General features: G+C 40.3%; 2 protein-coding genes across 3 annotated transcripts in view; one reads left to right on the forward strand and one right to left on the reverse strand.

Annotated features, from left to right (window-relative positions):
- Positions 1-8,186, forward strand: part of zcchc14 (zinc finger, CCHC domain containing 14) — a 34,857-nt gene extending 26,671 nt beyond the window's left edge. For both annotated transcript variants that reach the window (XM_037767540.1, XM_037767541.1), the window contains 4 exons: positions 1,884-1,978; positions 2,218-2,370; positions 3,306-4,514; positions 6,097-8,186. In XM_037767540.1, coding sequence (XP_037623468.1) covers positions 1,884-1,978; positions 2,218-2,370; positions 3,306-4,514; positions 6,097-6,152 — 1,513 coding nt within the window. In that variant the 3' untranslated portion in view covers positions 6,153-8,186. The remainder of the gene's footprint in view (positions 1-1,883; positions 1,979-2,217; positions 2,371-3,305; positions 4,515-6,096) is intronic.
- Positions 8,187-13,150: 4,964 nt separating this feature from the next.
- map1lc3b (microtubule-associated protein 1 light chain 3 beta) lies at positions 13,151-22,655 on the reverse strand. The gene is made up of 4 exons (XM_037767319.1): positions 22,399-22,655; positions 17,512-17,567; positions 15,651-15,757; positions 13,151-14,958 (listed from the first exon to the last, which is right to left on the reverse strand). Exons 1-4 carry the CDS (start codon positions 22,436-22,438, stop codon positions 14,781-14,783), a joined length of 381 nt encoding a protein of 126 aa, XP_037623247.1. The 5' UTR covers positions 22,439-22,655; the 3' UTR covers positions 13,151-14,780.
- Between the last annotated feature and the right edge of the window lie 280 nt (positions 22,656-22,935).

Genomic DNA, 22,935 nt, shown 5'->3' on the forward strand with positions numbered 1-22,935 from the left:
GTCAGGCTGGATGATGTTACAGGCAGCATAACATTCACCACGGCGTCTCCAGACTCTTTCACGCCTGTCACATGTGCTCAGTGTGAACCTGCTCTCATCTGTGAAGAGAACAGGGCGCGAATGGTGGACATGCCAATTCTGGTGTTCTCTGGGGAATGCAAATCAAGCTGCACGGTGCGGGCTGTGAGCACTAGAGGACGTCGGGCCCTCATGGAGTCTGTTTCTGACAGTTTGGTCAGAAACATGCACACCAGTAGCCTGCTGGAGGTCATTCTGTAGGGCTCTGGCAGTGCTCCTCCTGTTCCTCCTCACACACAGGAGCAGATACCAGTCCTGCTGCTGGGTTGATGCCCTTCTACGGTCCTGTCCAGCCCCCCTCGTGTAACGGCTGGTCTCCTGGTACCTCCTCCGTGCTCTTGAGACTGTACTGGGAGACACAGCAAACCGTCTTGCGACCGCATGCATAGATGTGCCATCCTGGAGGAGCTGGACTACCTGTGCAACCTGATTGGGCTGCAGGTACCTCCTCATGCTACAAGCAGTGACAAGGATACTAGCTGAACACAAAACTAGAGAAGAATCAGTCAGGAAGGATAAGGAGAGAGCAATTGTCTGTGGCCACCACATGTAAAACCATTCCCTTTTTGGGGTTGTCTTGCTGTTGACTCTCCATTTCACCTGTTGTCACTTTCATTTGCACCAAAGCAGGTGAAAGTGATTCACAATCACTTGTGCTTCCTAAATGGACAGATTGATATCCCTGAAGTTTAACTGACTTGGTGTTATACTGTGATGATTAAGTGTTCCCTTCATTTTTTTTGAGCAGTGTAGTTAGGTCAATAGGAAATTCCCATATAGTGGAGGTGCTGAATTCAGTGTGGATGCGGCGCTGGCAAGTGATGCTGTTGCTTTTCTCATGCAGTGCGGTTTGACCTCAACTTGAGGCTCGTTGGAGTTAATTTTCCTTTTTCAGTGCAGGTCTTTGTGGCATTAGCAGACACTTTGTCCTATTAACGATTAACAGACAGACCGATCAGCTGCTGATTTCAACAGCAAATGCACAACAGTAACGGTCCATATAGTGTCAATGGTTAACCAGCTGTAAGTGGGCCGGAGAGATTAGATATACTTATGAGGAGATAACGAGCAGAAACGCATGCAAAAGCACAAAAACATGGACTTGCAAGCAAATGCGTCCACATGCTCCAACTACTACTTACACAAACATATCCACACACACACACACACACACACACACACGCAGACACACACACACACACACACACACACACACACCTTCTTCATATGCAAGCCTGCTCTTATCATCTCTTGATCATGTTTCCATCCCTAGTATCAACAGGTTTCCATTAGGCCTGTGGCAACACGTGTGTGTGTGTGTGTGTGTGTGTGTGTGCGCGCATGCTTAAACAAGACACAGAAAATGGAAAGTGGCTGCAGTGGTTTTCCATGCGACGAGTTTGACAGGTTTGCAGATGTGTTTGTAGAAGAGCAGTTGGGATGATGAGCACGTTGAGTGGATAATGTCTCCCCCTGGTGGTGACCGGTTGACATGAGCTGCCATTCTCTTGGGCATAAACTGAGAACCGTACAAAACAGGTTTCCAACATAACTTGGGCTGTAATTCAAGGAGACTTTAAAATTTTAAATGTATGGTATTTGGGATGTTTTGTTCTGTTCCAGTCTAGAAGAAAAGGTCCATCCATCACATGAACATTCCTTTAAAAACAGTAAAAGTCTATCCTATAAGGTTATTTGCCCAGTTGTGTTTATGCTAGCAAAATAAGCTTCTAAAGATACACAAAACAGGATGAACCACAAGATGCGTCATACATACCTCTCTGCCTGTGCTTGTCCCCCTGCAGGGAGATGAAGATGGAGAAGCGGCCCTGCAGCGGCATCGCCAGGGTGACGCCTTCCAGTCACATGGGACCTTCAATACATCCCACCTCCACTGCAGGTAACACAGCTGGTTTGGCTTGTCTTACAATGTTTAGATGTGAGAACAGGCAAACTGTTTGCTGCCAGTGACCCAAAATGAGTTGATTCATTTGAAGGTAACTTCTAATTAATCTGTGAAGTGTCTTTGCTACTCTTGTGTCCAGCAGTATGAGGCAGTGGTTGCACTGGGCAGCTAAACCAGCCAAAATGCTCAGTGCAATGGATTAAAAAAGGTTAAAGCATTGATGTGTATTTCAGGGGAGCTGCGAGTGGAGGTGGACGCCGTATCGCACCATCACCCCGTCTCAACAGACAGCAGCTCCTCCTCGGGCTACTCCAGCTCCTCCTGCTCCCCCCGAACACCGCTCTGCTGTGACTCCACCTTCGACAGGACAAGAGACATTCACAGGCGTACGTTTTTTTTTTTTTCACAGGACTATTGAATTATCACAGAGGGACAGAAGCCAAATCATATTCTTGAATGCAGCAGCTTGAAAATGGTGTTAGTGGAAATTGAGTCATATTCCCCCATTGTGTTATTTGCTTATTTATTTTCTTTAATGCATTAACGCAACTTGCGATTTTTAGGTTGTAGTGTGCTCAGCTTTTAAAGCTAGAGTGAATATACTGGCATCATATGAAACTAGAAAAACCTAAGGAATCCATTGGTACCAACTGTATCATACTAGCTTGTCAAGAAGGAGGCTAAATAACGCTCCAAACAGACGCCAAATTTTGACGAGGAAAAACTGGCATGAACTGCATTTTCAAAGGGGTCCCTTGACCTCTGACCTCAAGATATGTGATTGAAAATGGGTTCTATGGGTACCCACGAGTCTCCCCTTTACACACTTGCCCATACTTAACCCCCTTATTGTCAATCTACCTAGGAAAGCCATTCATCCTCTGAATGCTCTAGGTCTTTAGTTTGTGGCTGTAAAGTTTCATGAGGCTGTGATTATCCTAGAGGTCACCATAGGTTATTTTATACAGTGAGAAAATATTTAAGAAATATTCAAACATAATTTTTAGAATAGGCCAAAATAACACATTTATACTTCATGCTAAAAACTACATGGTTTTTACCCCAAACTGCATGTGATTATCATTCAATGTGCCTTTTGATATGTCCAAACCATCTGAAGTCATGTTACTGGAAATATTGAATCACCAGTAGGTGTAATTCATCCTGTATAAGCCAGATCATTAATGAGGAAATGAAATACTTGATATTGTGATATTGTCTTTTTTATTGATACCGAATGTACTTATACTGTATATGAGTGACATTCAGTCCCAACATACACACATAGTTCTCAACACTCCACCGTGTATCTGTGTTCCAGGTGTGTCGGGTTCAGATGCAGCAGGAGGGGGTCCAGAGAAGGACCGGTCCTGTCTCTTCATCCTGAATTCCAGCGGCCCCGCAGGCTCCAGTCGCCCCACAGCCCAGGTCCTACCTGTCCAAACTGACCCAGCTCCTCCTCACTCTCCCTCCTGCTCCCACCTCCCCCTCGGCATCCCGCAGCCTCCTTACCACCCGCAGGCCAGTTACCCCCAGACCCTGCTCTCCCCAGTCTCAAACCCAGCACGCATCCTGAGTTCCCCTCGTAAGCCCCGGCCACCTCCGCTGTGCACAGAGGACAGGACTAAGCCGCTGGGCTCGGGCCTGCCTGTAGCTGGCGCCGGCTACGCGGCGGGTCTCACTGTGGGGATGGGGTTGAGGCTAGAGAACCTGTTCCCCGGGCTGAACATGGACGGCTCCTCCACACTCCAGGACTCGTTGGTTTGCCGTGGCCTGGCGGGAGGGGCTGTGGGTCTAATGGTAGAAACCAGTTCTGCTCTGACCTCCACCTCCAACAGCCTTCACCACGTCTCCCACCCACCTCTGCACTTCCACCTCTCGTCCTCTTCATCCCCTTCTCCGTCTGGATACTACTCCTACCCGCCTACTTCTTTTTCCTCTTCCTGTCCCTCCACAAAGTCTGGCAGCTCCAGTAGTGGCGGTGGCTTTGTTCCCATGGCAACCACAAGCAGTGTTCCCGTGGCTGCGGTGCCCGGCAACACTTACTACCCGGCCCAGCCTCCTTCTAGCCCCTCCCCTTCCCCCTCTCCTGCCTCTTCGTTGGATCAAAGTTCAGGTCATGCTCCCTCCATGTGTGTCTGCAGCTCCTGCGGTTGTCGGGGCAACTGTGGCGCCTACGGGGCGCTGCCTGGATACGCAGCAGCCGGTTACCTGCAGCCGTTCCCGGCCGGCCCCTCGCTCTTCACCCTGGGACCTCTGCTTCACCTCAGCCCCCTTATAGCCTCGTCCAGCCCTGCCGGCACCGGGGCCACGCCCTTCTCCTACCCGATGATGGTGCCACCGCCCCTCTACCGCCACAGCCCCGTGTCACATGACCAGCAGCAAGCTTTTGCCTTCTACCAGCCCCATGGCATTGTGGGAAATGTAAGCCAGAAGCGGGCAGCAGGGAATGTGTCGTGTTATAACTGCGGTGCCAACGGACACAGAGCAGAGGAGTGCAAACAGCCGGCCATGGATTCAGCACAGCAAGGTGAGTGAAGGAATGAACTAATGAACCAAGCTCAGTATTTCCTGATAGACTAATCAACTAAAGTTCCATTATAAATAAATTATTCATTTGTAATTTTGAATTGGCAAATTTAATGATCTTTTTTTCCGAATGCACGTTTTAAATGCTAATTTTATTAATCTCTTAATTGTTTATTAATTGATTACAATTAAACACTTTAACTTAGGTGGCACAGTGCAGACACATTGGGTAGATATTTTTATGACTGTAATGTTTTCAATTAGGTAGTGTTAATCTTCTCTGTTTTATTAGAGCAAAACAAAGAATGTGTTATTAGGGGCCAGCCAGCTGCTCTGCTGCCGGCCTCTCTTGTTTTGCGGGATATTATTATTATACCTAGGAAATCTGCATTCCCATGCATGAAAATAAACCACACTTTGCACATAGGTCCAGTCCTATGCTAAATTTCCTCAGCTGGATTCATGGGCCAATAGTCCTGATGGTGGCGCTACAGCAACCGTTTAAAACTTTGAAAATTATAACAAATCAATTGTACGTGCTACAACTTTGCAACTTCCACCAAAATGTAGGACCAAATGTGAAATGGTCACATGTTTCAACCTGGTAGAAATGATGTAGTCCATCAGTCTGTTTTTCTCAAAAACTGTAAAACTAATTTAACCCATCTCCTCCAACATTTCTTGCTCAATTGACACCAAACTTTTTACTCTGCATCTTCCGGCTGTCCTCTACCAATGATCTTGCTAGATTTTTTAATTATCAAAAATTTAGCCCACAGTGCATCAAAATGTTTTAGTGTAAACAATACTGTATACAGTTACTGCAAAGTCGGGCTAAATAAAGCTCCAATGTTCATGAAAATAAATGACCACATTTTTAGGTCATGGTATATGTAAGGTGATCATAAGAAAGCTATAGTATAGCATGTAGAAAAAAGTGATAAAAAAGACATAGTATAGCATGTCAAAAAATGTCATAGTATAGTATGCTGGGAAAAAAAGTGATAAAAAGTCATAGGATAGTATGTAGAAAAAAAATAATTAAAAAAAAATCATAGTATAGTAGGTCGAAAAAAGTGATTAAAAAAAGTAATATTATACTATGTTGGAAAAACTGGTAAAAACAAAGTCATAGTATAGTATGTCGAAAACAATTATAAAAAGTCACACTATAGCATGTCAAAAAGTGCTAAAAATGTTATAATATAGTATGTCGAAATAAGTGATAAAAAAGTCATAGTATAGTATGTCAAAAAAAGTCATAGTATCAGCATGTCAAAAAGTGCTAAAAAAGTCATATTATAGTATGTTGGAAAAAAAGACAGAAATTTATTTTGAAAAGACTGTATGCATGTAACAAGCAGAAATTGACGTGTTGCTGGACATTGGTAGGAAAACGAACAAAAAAGGAGGAATAACCTTTTCGGAAGATATCATATGAACCGTTGCGTGAGAATACGTTGCATAAATACATAAGAATAGGCTGATATTTCATCATTCTACTGTTTTGGCTCAAGCATGTATTATTTGTGCATTGCCAAAGCTTCAACACAGCAACTGTGTTTCTCTGTTGTGTTTCACAGGGACATTTCGACTGAAGTACACTCCTCACTCTGACAGTAAGGACTCAGGGGACTAACCAGCAGATACACCAGTGGATCTGAACACAGCTGTACCTCATGTTCCTGCTGAAGCTAGTCAGCAGCAGCAGACAGACGGACAGACAACCTGCCTCTGGGTACAACGAGGCAACGGCAGTCTGTTCAAAGACTGCTGAGCTGAAAGCCCAAACCCATCGTATCTTTTGTAGTTCTTTTACAGCAGCTTACGGAGAGATGAGAGGACGGAACAGAAACAGGTTGGTGAGAAGAGAGGAGCGCTTGTCGCAGGCTGTGTCTTCAAATTGGCTTTCATCCTTCTGCAGTTCTCCACAAATGAAAAGCTGGAGTTCTGTAAACTCTGCCTTGCTTCATCTCAGAGACGTAGCTGGAACTTAGCTATGGTGCAGCAGTACAAACAGAGAGACTCAAAATCTGCTTCCCAGCTAATGACTCAGCATTTATAGTCTTCTAGATGGTTCCCAAACCAAAGACACAACTCTCCAGTATCCTAATAACCTCCTGGGCACTAAGTCAAGTGGGTACAAGTGTTATCTTCCCTTTGACTGAATCTGCTGGTATAACGCTTCTTATACTATTCAAAGCCTTGAGACTTTAAAATATCAGTTCTTTAGTACAGTATGTGTCGTGATCAGGTTCGGCTCACTGCTGTCCATAGATGGCATGTGATGTACAGTTACAAGAGCGGTGTTCCAGTTAATGATACATACTTTTTTGCAGCTAGAAATCAACAAACTTTCTTTGTTTTATAACATCAGGAAATTCAATACGCGCTGAGCAAAGACAATCAAAAGCCGACTTTAGGACGCAACTTCCAATCAAAGTTCACAAAGAGAATTTTAACAACCTGCATCCACAATTTCCAGTTCCATACTCAAGTGTTTGGTAACACTTTATTACACAGCTGTGTTGAATACTTGCTATGTATAACAGAGGCGGACTGTTTTTGTGTCAAAATATTGATTTCTTAAGTAAGTAGCCGTGTAATAAGCGGAATAATGTAGTATACATATCGACTTTGCAAACACACTACATACTCGGAACTTGCTTAAAATGAGTGTCTTGCTCATCCTCCTTGAAGAGGAGCAAAAAAGAGTCACTTTAAAGGTACCCTGTGGTATTTTTTACCACTTGTAGCACTATGGAATAATGTATTGATGAGCGGTGCCGTGGTAAACATGGATGTAAACAGTGCAGGATTTAAAACATAGGATTACAGAGTAAGGATACACACAATGCATTATGGTGAGAAACACTTAATGTAAACCTAACTATTGTTTGTTTACAAGAAAACTCAACATGGCACATTTTAAAGGTCCAGGGTGTAGGATTTAGTAGAAGCTATTAGCAGAAATGGAATATAATATTCAGAACTATGTTTTCATTAGTGTATGAGCTCTTCATATCTACATAGGGAGCGGGTCCTCTTCATGGAGTCCGCCATATTGCACCGCCATGTATCTACAGTAAACCTGAATGGACAAACCAAACACTAGTTTTAGAGAGAGCCTTTCATGTTTTTACATTACCTGAAGGCCACTGTAGGTTGTTCTACATGCTTGGAAGGTATGGAGGACAGAACCTGCCAAAATCAAAAATAATCAAAAAATAAATAAATAAATGTCATTAAATGTAGCAAAAATAATATTAAGAATAAATGTAGCCATTAATTAATTGATAAAACGTGACATAAATTGATATTTCTGTTTTAATTTGCTTTTTTATTTATTTAATTTTGAATTAATTCCCTTAATTATTTACTGTTCTGTTTAATTGTCCAGTTTATTTATTTTTATTTATTTTTATGAATTTTTAAATAAAAATAATTTAAAAATTGATGAATTAAAAAATTAATCAAAATAAATATAAATAATACATAAATAAATAAAAGGGGAAATTAAACAGGACATGTTATCTATAAGGGAATCAATACAATGATAAATAAATAGATATGTCACATTTTATCAATTAATTAATGACTACATTGACAAGAAATCACTTTCTGCCACTGTGGCAGACAAGTATTTGTTTTTGTCTGCCACTCAGAAAATGTATCTGCCACTTTTGAAATCTCTGCGCTAAATGAAGGAATAACATTTTCGATCTGATGTCATTCAATGTTCGATATATTTTACATAAACATTATATACATGGTAAATTACAGTGTTTGAATTACACCGTGGCTTCCGGGGGCTATAGTGGTTATTTGCATAAAAACACAATTCAAATGATTATGATTATTTAAGTATTTACTTTGATTAAAAAAAATCTTGGTAAGTTGTTAGGAAGTTAAACAGGTCATAATTCTCTCGCTCATATCTTTTATTTTGCTGTGAAAACATTTTCAATCAAATGCCTTTATTCAAGTTTCTCGCCAAAAACTTAATTTTACGAGATTACATGAACACATCATGATAACGTTGTAATTTACCTTCACCCAATGTTATTTTACTGAGCAGAGTTTGAATGCTTGATAATTGTAACTCAATGGCACCTCCGTTAACGTTAGTAGCTCCATTATTTAACAGGTAACGTTACTAACTCTCATTCTGTTGGTTTTAACACATTTCTTGTTCACAGTGTCGCGTTATCAGGGAAAAATAGGGTGTGCCTCCTAAGGTTTAGTAGCCCCATGCTTTTGAGCGTTTTTTTCTCTCCACCATGTCTCCGCTCCCAAACAAACTGAATGATACAGCGTGCGTATGCCGTTACGTCATTGTGCATGTGTACGGGTCGGAAAGCATCAATAAGAGGAATCAATACTCACAGAGGCATGAGATGCCAAAGAATCGGACGACTACGGTTCTCTATTCCCATCACTAGCATTTTCCCTGCCTGCCAAAGTGGCGGATGTCCTGATGGATATGGAGTATCTAACCCCTGTGCTGGGACACGGGTCACACTTTGAAAAAGGAATCCCTCTTCAGCAGCTGAGGGATCACAGAGGGATTCATTCATTCATTTTTGTCCCTTCACCAGTGCCTGGGGTTAATCCATCCCTTTTGGGTGATCTGCAGCCTCTCTACCTTCCTACTCTCTGGGCCAACCTGAGAGCAAAATGGCATACAGTGCCAAATACTGTTCCTCTATACCAAGACAATCACACTGAATATTTTCAGTCGGTACAGAATGTCTTTGAATCTTCAGATCACACCAATGTTGGACATTTCAAAAGTGCCAATTTGTTTTTCAGTTCAGTTTGGTGATGTTTCATTTTTCATGTTGTTGATGTCAGTGAATGAATGTTGAGCGGCCCGGACGTTAATCCTAACCTCACTCCCGGAGAGGCGGAACTGACTCTTTCTGTAATTAATATGTACGGCCTTTATGCAAAAGACAATTCAGGACTGTTAAAAGTGAAAGGAGTCTAACTAAGTTAGAAAATGTTTCACAGTGCAAGTTGCTGGGCAGGACCCAGAGTTCTACAGACACGAGGACAGCTGGTCCTTCAGATGAAACTCTATCTGCGCCCCTGGAGGGCACAGCACCGGGACACGGGGTGTTTATTTAAAATAGTAAATACTGAATATTCAGTATGTATAACAACTTCTGTCTGTTGTTTAAAATAATGCTTTTGTATTGCAATATAAATGTCTTCGGAGTAATCGCATTTTCACAGAAATATGGGGCTCAGAATCAACCAGCCAACCATCGATCAGCTCAATGTTCATTTAAAGGGAAACTACGCCCATTTTCAAAATTCATGCATGTTATTCCTATGGTCTAAGTCTAAAGTGGGCGTAATTCCCCTTTAAAATACTCTCTTTATGAACATTAAAGCACTTCATAAATGTGTGAATGGTTGCACAGTACAAGAAAGAGTTGCCTCAATAGATCATACCAAAGAGTGCCTTCTTTTTTAGGTTTTTTTGTAACATAGTTCCACTTTTGTAGGGTTTTATGGAACTATTTAGTTCTGCAGGTTCCTTAAAGCCAAACATGAATCTGAATCTGTAAGAATCTGATGCTCCAGCATGCATGTTCATCTTTAGTAAAAATGTGCTTTTGAAATATTTGTGTGCAAATGTTTGAACACAGTTCATTTGTAGGTCAGATGTTTTATTACGTATTGTGTTTAAGAACTTGTTTTATCTGAACTTTGAGGGATGCTTGAGTAATAAAATATGTTCTGTCTTTCATCACATAGTGTATATGCTTTATTTAATAAGTTAAAGGTAATATCAGCCATAAGCGACACTCACATCTCCGTGGTCAAATCAGCCGACGCTACAACTGCAGAGCTCCCATATACTGACATTTATGTTGAATGCATTCAAACGGCCCCGATGGAGCTGACCATGGATGTATACAGAGAACGGAACTGACAGGAGAGCTCAGAGCTAGCAACAGACTTAGGTTGACGAAGTTAGCAGAAATATACACTTGTGAAAAAACAATAACTCTCACTCTCTTTAATGACCAATGAGAGGCTAAGGGAATAATCCTGTTCTTAATAACATCTGAAAAAATATATGAATTCACGTATTCAGTCATGCAGCTTATAACGAGCACAAACACAGTATCTCAGTTTCAACCTTGTATTAACTGAATGCAGGTATTTCACATATCAAAATACATGACCACACAATATGAAAAATAGAATAGAAAACAAAACAGAAAGACACAGGGAATTTAGTCTTTAGTCCGTGTTAACCTGAGTGCACTCTTTGTTTTAGTTTGTTCTTTAAGCAAGCTTGCATTAAAGGTCCCATATCATGCTCATTTTCAGGTTCATACTTGTATTTTATGTTTCTAATAGAACATGTTTACATGCTGTAATGTTTAAAAAAAACTTTATTTTTCTCATATAGTCTGCCTGAATATACCTGTATTTACTCTCTGTCTGAAACGCTCCATTTTAGTGCATTTCAAAAGAATTGCGTTGCTAGGCAACAGCTTGGGTCCATGTTTACTTCCTGTCAGCTGATGTTGTTCACATACACTGCAGCAGGAAATAAACTGGGACACATTTAGAATGTTTATGATAAAAACTGTGAAATGGTCTAAATAGTGTATATTTGTGACATCACAAATGGACAGAAATCCTAACGGCTTGTTTCAAACGCACATTTTCTGAATACGGGCTGTGGGTATTTTTCCATGGATTGAGTGTTTTGATACTTTCACAGTATTTACAGTCCCCAAACTCACACACATCCGAGCGAGCTGGTCAGCGAAACAGTTCACAGTCTAAGCCAAACAGTTAACAGTCTTATATACTGTATAAAACACAACGAAATTCTGGTCAATCACGACCCTCACACCTGTGACTCTCTGCTGGACGTGATTTCTTTCCCTCTTGATTACCCAGAGTTCAACAGGTAATCATACTCCTCCCAGGTCATTAATTCCCTAAAATAAATAAAGTACTGAACAAGCCTGCTTGTTGAAACATCTTGAAAACGTACATCTACTGTAAATTACTAAACCACTGTCCAAACAGAGTTACATGTAGTTGAATGATAAGTCTTATTACAAATGCACAAAACATTTCAATACATCCAGTGCACCTTAACAGAATAAGAGTGATGCATCTTAACAATAATTGGCAGTAACCCACTATATTAATATGATAGAAAAATGCTAAATAACTGATGTAAATCAGGTTTTAACACAAGTGTTACTAATAACATTAACAATGGTGTCCCAGTGAGCTATAACAGTGAGCAATCATGAACACCACCAGGACCCTGAAACTCACACAGCTAAATTGAATTCAGTCATCTTTAATCTTATTATAAATTATATATTTTATTATTATTCAAGTCAAATTATTTCAGTCAAATTGTCTGCTGTGAGAGAGGCCTAGTCCATTGAATTCATTAGGCTGAGTGCTCAGTGGAGTACAGAGACTGTATTAGGGCTGTGTATTGGCAAAGATCTGACGATACGATACGTATCACGAAACAGGGGTTTCGATTCAATATGTTGCGGTATATTGCGATACTGTAAGTAAGGAGATATATTGCGATTTTTTAATCTGATTTTAGGAACTCTGTCATTGTATAAAGAACACACCACCATAAGCATAAAATCTTTTTTATGCAATCAGAACAGTGGGACCTGTAAAAACCAACATCATAGCGCAACTTTCAGAGTGCATCTCTTTGAAAATGAAATAAAGTATTGACTTAACTGTAAACTGTTAATTAAAAACCAATACGGTGTTTTTGAGAATTGATACAGTATCACAAAACATGATATTCAATTTTTTCTATATTTACTTACACCCCTAGACTGTATATAAGAAGTGGATACAGTCACCGTGATGTCACCCATTGATTCATGGACTGCCGTTTTGAAGCCTCTAGTTTGGCATTTTGGCTGTCGCCATCTTGTTTTTTTGCAACCAGAAGTGACACGAGAGGATGGAGCTAAGCACAACCGAACGCTGATTAAGACGTTTTCAGGTGACCGAAAAGGTTATAATTAACTTTCATGAACTGAAAACACACAGTGAAAGGGTTAAAGTTGTAAGACAAACACCTGGACAGCTCCCAGACCAGACAACGCCGTGGTAGCGACCTGTCAATCACGAGGTAGCCACGCCCCTAAGGCATACCCTGCTTTATGGTCTATTTGACTCTAAATGGGACCATCATTTACTAAATGAACATCATGCTGTATTAATACTGCTGGCTATTAGAAATAATGCAAGTTTAAAGCACTTCCGCATGGCTTCACTTCTCAGACCCCGGAGGCACTGTAACATTATCTTGACTCACACTACCCACAATGCAACTCGACCGCCGCCAGTTTGTTTGGAGTTTCGTTTTATAGTATGCTAGTAGTGGCTAATGTAGCCTGCCTGCAGCAGAGCTGGAGAGCGGGTAGCAGAGGTCTGGAAAGCTCACTTCTTTCTAGCGCCACAACCCTCAGATTGTTTGGTCTTCAGCCCCAACCAACACTGACTCAAGACACATCATTTGGGCAATTTATCAGATTTCACGCAGCTCCCTCTGGCGTCACAAAAAGCGATAAATGTGTTTATGGGCAGAAAAACACAAGAACCCCATGATTGATCTTTTTTTTCTCCTTTTATTGTTTACAAAATACCAACATAAATACATAAGAGGAGGCTGTATGATATTGCTGTGTGTGGATATGTGTGTGTGAAACAGAGGAGCAGGCAGAAAAGACCACTGAAACAAACGCTCCACCCCTCTGTAACAAACACACAGTGGCTTTCACTAGTTGGGAAAAAAAGAGTCACCTTTGTAGGCCTACTTCACATACTGAAGACAGCGAAGAGAAAAGACATGTTGTACAATGAAATAAAAATCACAGAAAATAAAAAGAACCCGAATGATAAAATACTGCGATATAAAAGCAGCTAAACCTCGATGTGTTAAGAGGATGGGGAGGAGGAGCACAGACAGGAGATTCAGTTATTTCTTTCTTTCAGAGTGCAGCCCTTAAAAACCTACCGGGCAGATCCCCCACACTGAAAGTACTTGTTGAGTTTCAGTGAACTGAAACTGAACAACAGTGACAGCTGTGAGAAATCAGCCCCGTGGGTCAAAGGCAGATGGACAGTCAGACATGATGCTCATCACCCTGTTTGTTTCCTTCATCCCTTGATCACCTCCATAAATACTTGTGACAAAGGAGATAAGAAAGGAAAGGAAAAATGTCGACCCCCTCCCCTCATCAGCATTTACAGAAACACCCTCATCCTCCATTCACACATGCATGCTCCTGTAGTGTGTCCAAATTCAACTTGGTTACACTCTCATTGGAACCCCTTTTATATTCAAAGCTGTAAAAGTCAACATTATCTGTACACCAAGGCATTTCTTTTTGCAAACTACAATCATCTATTTCGAGAGCAAAAGCAGTTTCCCCAACATATTTTTTTGTTACAGTGAAGATGCTTTAGGATACAAGGCAGGGAGAGATAAAAACACTGAGGAAGGACCTTTGAGAGGATGTGACGAGACGTGCAGCAGAGATGCGTAGATTAATCTTCTCTACTTCATTTAGCATTTTTTCTCCGGCAAAAGTACTCTGATCGAGACTCCACAGTTTCACCTTTTCACTGCGATAAAATGCTCCGTTAAAAACAAACAGGTGAACCCAGAAACCCTTAACTTTCTCTAGTCTCCAAAAAACCTTAAAATTAAGGTTGGCTTTGTTCATTGGCTAATGTATATATAGAGAAGTGGCAGAGCCTCACCACTTTTATGTAATATAACTACCTGAAATGTATATATACATTAACATAAATACAGCCGAGGAGACACGTAACCACAACACTGAAAATAACTGCCGTCAACAGGCGGTACGTTGCCATGACGGCGGACATGATTCACCAGAGAGGACAATAAAGAAGCAGAGACAAACACTAACTCTATCGGCCTGAGTCAGATTTGGGATTTCTCTACTTAAACTCTGCTGTTGTGGTCGACCCGTGTGGCTCTATGCTACTGGGTGAGTGTGGTGGTACACGAACAGGCTATCCGCTCATTGCAGTCATAATATAGAGATCACAACCGAGCTGGGGAATTATCGTACGCTGTGTTTAGATTTAGCAGGTTGTGTTTTAGTTCTTACAGTCGAGACTAAAGGTGTGTGGCGAGAAACATGGAGGGGGCTAAAAACTACAATTGTCCAAAACACCTGCCGGGTGGAAGAAGAAGGAAGGCTGTTCACTGGACGGTTGTGGCGGCGCCGAAGGTCTCCTGGGAGGCGTACACCATGTAGAGGAAGCCGTCCTGGTCCCGCTCACGTTCATAGACCTCAGAGATGGCGGCCGACACCGAGACCATGCTGTGGCCGTTAGCCAGCAGGAAGAAGGCCTGGTTGGAGTTCAGCTGGAGGCGCCTCCTGGTGGCGAGACAAGGACATGGCAGAGTGAGGAGGAGAGAAGAGGAGAGGAGAATAGAGGATAGGTAAGGAGGGGATAGGAGAGGAGAGGAGAGGAGAGGAGAGGAGAGGAGAGGAGAGGAGAGGAGAGGAGAGGTAAGCAGGGGATAGGAAAGGAGTGGAAAAGAAAGGAGGAGATACAAAAAGACAGGAAATGAGGAGAGGAAAAGAAAGGAGGGGAAAAGAAAGGAGATACAAAAGGACAGGAAATGAAAGGAGAGGAAAGGAAAGGAGGGGATAGGAAAAGAGAGGAGAGGAAAAGAAAGGAAGGGATAAGAAATGGGAGGAGAAGAAAAGAAAGGAGGGGATAACAAAAGGGAGGAGAGGAAAAGAAAGGAAGGGATAAGGAATGAGGAGAAGAAAAGAAAGGAGGGGATAAGAAATGAGAGGAGAAGAAAAGAAAGGAAGGGATAACAAATGGGAGGAGAAGAAAAGAAAGGAGGGGATAAGAAATGGGAGGAGAAGAAAAGAAAGGAGGGGATAACAAAAGGGAGGAGAGGAAAAGAAAGGAAGGGATAAGAAATGAGAGGAGAAGAAAAGAAAGGAGGGGATAAGAAAGGAGAGGAGAGGAAAAGAAAGGAGGGGATAAGAAATGAGAGGAGAGGAAAAGAAAGGAGCGGATAAGAAATGAGAGGAGAGGACGTGAGGTCTACCTGATAATCTTGATGAGTTCACTCATGTTGACGTGGTCTGGCACCAGGAACTTGGTCTTGTCCAGGATGGGAAGCTGTTTCTCTCCTTTATACCTCTCAATGATCACCTACAGGAGACAAACACACGTCAGTCACTGACCTCTCCCCTTCTCTTCTGCTGGAACTTTATGAAGGCAGTACTTCCTGTTGCTTTAAACCCGATACCCGACAGCTGAAACTGTTCTGAGTCCAGAGTCCGTGATCAACAGTGAGATGAAGTCACACATATCAGATGATCGGGTAAATAAAAAAGAGCACAGCCCTCTGCCTTGCTGGACTGTCCTTATGAATCTTAAGTGGACCAAGACTGATTAGTTTGAGCTATGAACCTTTCATTCAGCCACAGAGCATCTCTGATCGACTCACAGTTTATACATCTGACAACACACTCAATCACTTATCTGAGCCATCTAATGTCTTGACTAGTGATGTGTGTGTTTATGCTACCTTATTAGGATATTATGCACACTATAGATAACCTTCCGTTCAATGTAAGCTACGAGGAGCTGTCTGACAGATAAAATGTATCATGGTACATTATGAGTACATTTTCTGGAGATTCATTGGAGAAAATGTTTATAGATCAAATAGATGGTAATCAGGACAGGGCAATATTGACAAACTCAGATATTGTGATATTTAAAAATAAACAGCTGGATGTCAATATATATATCTGCTGATGAAGATCAGCAGAAAGCTCCAGAACAGCTACTAAATGGACCTTCTGGTAAGATCGTTTTATAAAGCACTGTTTCCAACGAAGGCACTTTGAACCTCAACTTTCAAAAATATGAGCAAAATGAATATGATAACGTAGAATGATTCGCTGTTCATTCTACGGAGCTAGATCACTCAAATAAGTTCAGAGAAATCCATCACTTTACTGTAAAGCAGCCTTAAAGCACATCCACAAAGTTGGGGAACTTTTAAAAAAGAATGGTCAAAATTGCAGCAGCAGAGTCCGAGAGATCCTGAACTCCAGATATGATGTTTAAAATCAGTGGAGTGCCCATTTAGAGATTTCAGCAATGATTTAGAAATGCATTGACCTCTGTTTGGTAGGTATACTGTTCAGTGAGGCAGGGCCTGATCTGAGAGCTACAATCTGTCTACTCCTCCCCTACCCCCCACAGGCTGGATGGAGTTACATTACAGTGACACAGCACATCTGCCCCTGCTGTCAACACTTTGCATGACAAGGCAGTTTACAACCCCCTGAGAGTACACAGGAAACACACACACACACACAGTGGGGTGCTTTCAAGACGATAAGAGGCCTTACATGGGGCAGCAGATGGAAGGCTGTGGTGATACTCAATCTCTAAATGATAAAACCAGCAGGTGAAACACAAGGTGTGCCTTTGTTTATTTGTGGTTGCTGGGAGACACCCGGCACCTGACTCATTAGCAGGAGCAGTTACAACCATTTCTCATTAGAAAAAACTAGAAACAACTGCTGAGGTCACTGTAAGCTGAAAAAAAGCATGACCACAAAAACTATATATAAAATAAATGGAGGTCAACAAGCAGAAAGCCCTCGCAGAAATGTGTCTGATGCCAACACATGACATTTAAAACCATCTCACGGAAAGTTCAGAGGACTACCAGGAAACATGTGGTGACACTTTCCGTTGCAGCATGTTTGTCTTGTTCTTACTCGTGTCTTACTGCGTGCCATTAAGCACGTCGTCATGCTCATAAACATATCATATCATATCATATGATGCCCTTAAATTTTTTTTTTTCTATAATTGTTTTGAGAATAGTGTTGCTTCAGTGGATTTCACTGGCTTTGCAAGTGAATGTGCATATCTGAACTCACTGGGATCTTGTTGGGGTGCTGCTCTCGGATCAGTCTCACATCTTCTACTCTCTGTTCTGTAGGGCAGAAAAACAGACTCAGGTTAATGGAAGTGTACTAGCACATATAGAGATTAGCAGGTCGGGGGAACTCATGAACAGAGAAAGAGAAGCCATCAAAAACCAAACCCACAAGCAGGTTTTACCAGAACCTTTCAGCCACCCCACCCAGGCATAAATTATGTGTGAATTAACATATTTAAAGATCATGTGAGGAGCAGCAGTTGAGGTGTTTGTTATTATAATATGTGTTTCAACAGCTATGGGCATGTGTCACATATCATACTGAGATCTTAAACAAAGAATGTTACAGCTCTAATTGGTCTTACACTATTTTTTTTACAAGATCTACTTTGAAACATAATATTCATTAAAAAAAACTCATAATGCGATTATATTCTCAAAGCTTAATATCAAGCAGAATAGAAATATCTTGGAAAGTGAATTTAACAGGCTGCTTAGTGGACTAAGGCGCTCCAGTGGAAAAACATAATGAGCTTTCCTAAAATCCACTCATAGTGTAACCACATTGTTCCACAGTGATTAGCAGATTATAAGACAAACATTATGATTCACTCATTTTCTACTCAATTACTCCAGTGTGTGTTCACAAGTGTGTATAGTTTGCATCCCTTACAAACAGACAGGCATGCTGAGCACACACCTCACAGAAATTGATATTTCTGTTTTAATTTGTTTCTTTATTTATTCATCATTGTATAGATTCCCTTATTTATTTACTCTCCTGTTTAACTTTGCCTTTCATTTATTAATGTATTTATATTTTATTGATTTTAAAATGTATTTACATATTTTTATATTTATTATTTATTCATTTTATATATAGTTTTAAATGTATGTTTTTATTTGTGTAATTTACTCTATGATGACACATGTTGAGTGACGACCCCCTCATGCATAAAGAAATGTGTTAAAAAAAATAATACAGAGATAAATAAGTTTGGGGAAATAAATAAGGGGTGAAATGCAAAGGAAAAGTCGTGCATAAATAAATAAATGCATAAATACAGAAATAAATAAACACATTTAAACATAAATAAAAAATAAATACAAAATAAATCCATAAATAATTAAATAAATATAGAAATTCATACAAATAAATATATAAATAAATAAATAAGTTAATACAAAGATAAATAAATAAAAGGAAAATTAAACAACAGTAAATAATTAAGTTAATACAAAGATAAATAAATAAAAAAGCAAATTAAAACAGAAATATCAATTTATGTCACAATTTATCAATTAACTAAAAGCTACATATATTTTTAATATTATTCTAGTTGCATTTAATGACATTTATTTTTTTATCGAGTCATTTATTTATTGATTCATTTATTTTTTATTATGGCAGGTTTCGTCCTCCATACAGTATAGGCAGCATCATTTAAAATCATGTTGAAGATGGACCTTTTCAACAATAGGTTGTCTCTCAACAATGATAGGTCAAGAGGTCAGTAACACAGCTGCTGATTGGATGGATCACTTAGTCACTGGTGACCTAGGGCAGAGCAGGCCCCTCCTTTCTGAGGTTTAACCCCATTTTAAGTGATTTGTAACTGGGCCAAAATAAATGGCACCAGATGACACCTTGGGCTTACTGCACTTTGTACTGACAACAATCTGACGGTGAAAAGGAGATGAGTCCATAAACTTGAGCATGGGGGAAAAAATATTGAGATATTTTTGGACTTTGAATTACAATGAAACCTTTGGTAGAAATAGTAAAAATGAAATTAAACATTGTTTTTCTCGAGCCAACCAATCAAAGGCAGCAGCACATTGGGCCCTGGTGGCTGTCAGAGACAGTTGTTGCTTTGAGTTACTGGTATCCAGTCTTGTGACATTCTAGAAAAAAAAGGCTTGCTAAGAAGACAATTTGTGCGCTTGGATATCTGATTCAATTGACTGACAAATGTTTCCCTCCCTGAGGCTGCCATTTTCATGCTAAACTTGAGGCAATGTAGGACATTGTTGTTCCATGACTACATTTCAATGAGTTCACCGCCCAGGAACAAGGAAGCTCTGTATGTGTGTCATCGGTCTTTATTGACCACACCAAGCTACAAACAGCCAACTCATCAGCTGACAATCAAATAAAAGAGGAAAAAAAGGAAATGAAATGGGAAGCAGTTGGTCTAAAAGCCTGTGGGTTTTTTTCATAAATTTCGGTTCTGTCATATTAGGGGAATTAGTCAGTACCGCCTGGCACATCTGGAAGATTCCCCGTGGATTCCTGAATCATCTTATGATGTATTATACAGATATGCAACGTGAACTGTTTCACAATCAGAAATGGAGTCATGTAATGACAATGTTATGAACATTGTGAAATATTAAAAGTATATTTACTAGGGCTTTCTAAGTTAATGCTATAATAAGGCATTAAAGCAAATTTGTTTTAACACCACTAATTTCTTTAACAAAATTAACAGAACTTGCAATTTAACCCGGCCGGTCTTCGATCTTTCTGAGGTTGTTTCGGGCTCAGTTTTACACAGCTCTCACTTATTTTTTATATTTTCTATCTGCAATGTCTACATTTTTCTATTTTTTATCTTAAGTAAACTTGACTTATATAATACACATATACATATATACATTATATATATATATATATATATTATTGCTTTCAAAGTTACCGCATTAATAACGTGTTAACGCAAGCTTGTTTTAGCCCCACTCATTTCTTTAATGCAACTTGTGATTTTTAGGTTATAGCGGGCTCAGTTTTAAAGGTGAGTGAAGATACTGGCATCATATGAAAGTAGAAAACCTCAGGGATCCATTGGTACCAACGATGTCATACTAGCTTGTCACAAAGGAGGATAAATGATAGTCCCAACTTAGCCTACGCTAAATTTTGGCAAGGAAAAACGGGCATGGCCATTTTCAAAGGGGTCCCCTGACCTCTGACCTCCAGATATCTGACTGAAAATGGGTTCTATGGGTACCCACGAGTCTCCCCTTTACAGACATGCCCACTTTATGATAATCACATGCAGTTTAGGGCAAGTCATAGTCAAGTCAGCACACTGACAGCTGTTGTTGCCTGTTGGGCTTGAGTTTGCCATGTTATGATTTGATCATATTTTGAATTCTTAATGCAGTACCTGTGAGGGTTTCTGGACAATATTTGTCATTGTTTTGTGTTGTTAATTGATTTCCAGTAATAAATATATACATGCATTCGCATAAAGCAAGCACATTTGTCCACTCCCAGGTTGATAAGAGTATTAAATACTTGACAAATCTCTCCTTAACGTACATTTTGAACAGATAAAAAATGTGTGATTAAATATTTTAATCGCATTGACAGCCCTAGTATTTACTCAAACATGGGTCATGGCACAGGGGTCAAATAAAAACTGAAATGTTATATAATGACTTTCAGCTGGTGAACACTATCACACTGTAAACAACCACTAAAGCACACCACATGTTTGTTCCTAGACTGAATAAATATGGCTTATATATATATATATATACAGTATATAGTCATGTGACCACCATAACCAACAATTAGCAGTTCAAAGCTTCACTTTAGCACGTTTTCAAATATAGTTCAACACACGTGACACCATGTTTCTCTCTGCTGCCTGGTCCTCGTGCGCTCTGGTTGCGCACATTTGGACCAATAGCGTGTCGTTTAACAGGAAGTCAGTTACTTTTAGTCATACTGGGAATTATATTTCCAGTACTGAAAGGCAACAGTTTCCATCTTTGTTCGTTCAAGACATGAAACACGTAGGAAAAGTCCACTAAAGGACCATTTATAGAGTGATACGGAAGTAATTACAGATCTACATTCTGTTATAGATAGATAGATAGATAGATAGATAGATAGATAGATAGATAGATAGATAACTTTATTGATCCAGAGGGAAATTCAAGTTTCACGCATCACAGATCCATAGTGCAAAAACATGTTAGTAAAAAGGCAGTAAAAAAGTTAGTAGTGCAAAGTACAAAAAACATATACCAGATATAAAAATACCAGGAGATGAAGAAAACTGTTAAAAGTGAATATAGTGCAGAAGAGACTGTATGGTAACTCTAGTAGCTTAGTCTATGAAAGTGCACTGTATGCATTATTATCTGTCCTGCAGACCTTTTTTATGTACTAAATTACTGAAAAGCAAAGTATATAAGTCATAAAAAAGCCCAGCAGGCCTTGTCTTTGTGTCTGCAGACTAGGAAAGCATAAGTGAAACTTAAATCCGCATCGAGGCTGTGGCCTAGCCCTCAAACAAAAGGAAACAAAAGGTTAACTTATATTCCTAGGTGCCATTTGCATCTGTTTCCTCTTCTAAACTCCTCTCTTCTCTTCCTCCTCCTCCAAAAAAAACACTGTCCCATCCCCCAATCCTGCAGCTCTCTTTCTCTCTGCCCTGCGTTTCGACAGCACTTTGTTTTTCTCCCTCAGCTCTGATGCAAATAAACACACTCAGGCAGAGAGAGGCCTGCAGCAAACAGCCCCATTAGCCTGTATTATAGCCCATATTTAAACCTGTAAGCAGGCTAATACGAGTGACAGAGCATTTAGTATAACTATAATGTCTTTTAGAGAAGCTGACACGACAACAGACCTCCGTTTATAGTTAATATAGCTCCAGCAGGCTGACGTCATCTCCTGTCCGTTAATCATCTAAACTGAAGACGACATGAAGCCTAATAACTAACAACTATCTGTCCCTGTCTACATTAACCATGTAATTCAGTCCTGTACAGTTCAGAGAAGACTGCTACACACATACAGCAGTACTTTAGAAGACATTAAGCCGAGGTTTTGTTGTGTGAAACGGGTAAACAAGCTGTGAAGACTTACCGAATGTCCTTCTTTGTTTGAAGGTTTTCTCTGAAGGCATATTATTGCGTCAAAGTCAACCAGCTGGCAGTGAGATGAGATAAACAGGAGGTAGAGGCTGTATCACAGCAATAATATAAAAGCTATTTATAAAACTAGCCGTAGGTGTCTGTGCTGGTGGGTTGTCGGTAAAATAGAAAGTAAACGACGCTAGTTTCTCTAGAGGTTTTGATGTCGTTGCTTCCGTCGTCCTCTGGCTGTGTTGTTATGAGGACGAGCTCCAGCAGGCAAAACAAACCAGTCAGCTGACCTCTGACGTCATGGACCCCCCTCTAATATACCTCCCTCTCTCTCTCTGTCTCTCTCTCTCTCTCTTACAGTTTTTCTCGATTGTTTACACACATTTTCTGAAAGCATGCCTCATACTCACAGAACTCTACACACAAATCAAAAAACACACACACACAATGGGCAAAACCCCTCAATTCTCCTGCAAAATGAAACTTTACATTCAAAACAATGTTATGTCTTCTCAAAATGGTATTTTGTTTTCAAATG

The sequence above is a fragment of the Sebastes umbrosus genome, chromosome 4 (genome assembly GCF_015220745.1).
Source record: "Sebastes umbrosus isolate fSebUmb1 chromosome 4, fSebUmb1.pri, whole genome shotgun sequence".
NCBI lineage: Eukaryota > Metazoa > Chordata > Actinopteri > Perciformes > Sebastidae > Sebastes > Sebastes umbrosus.

What these genes read in the sequence shown, in the direction of transcription:
- map1lc3b (XM_037767319.1), bottom strand. Translation starts at nt 22,438, where the DNA reads ATGCCTTCAGAGAAAACCTTCAAACAAAGAAGGACATTCG. An exon ending in CAAACAAAGAAGGACATTCG is followed by an intron (nt 17,568 to 22,398) that starts GTAAGTCTTCAC and finishes TCTGCCCTACAG; the next exon opens with AACAGAGAGTAGAAGATGTG. An exon ending in AGCACCCCAACAAGATCCCA is followed by an intron (nt 15,758 to 17,511) that starts GTGAGTTCAGAT and finishes TGTCTCCTGTAG; the next exon opens with GTGATCATTGAGAGGTATAA.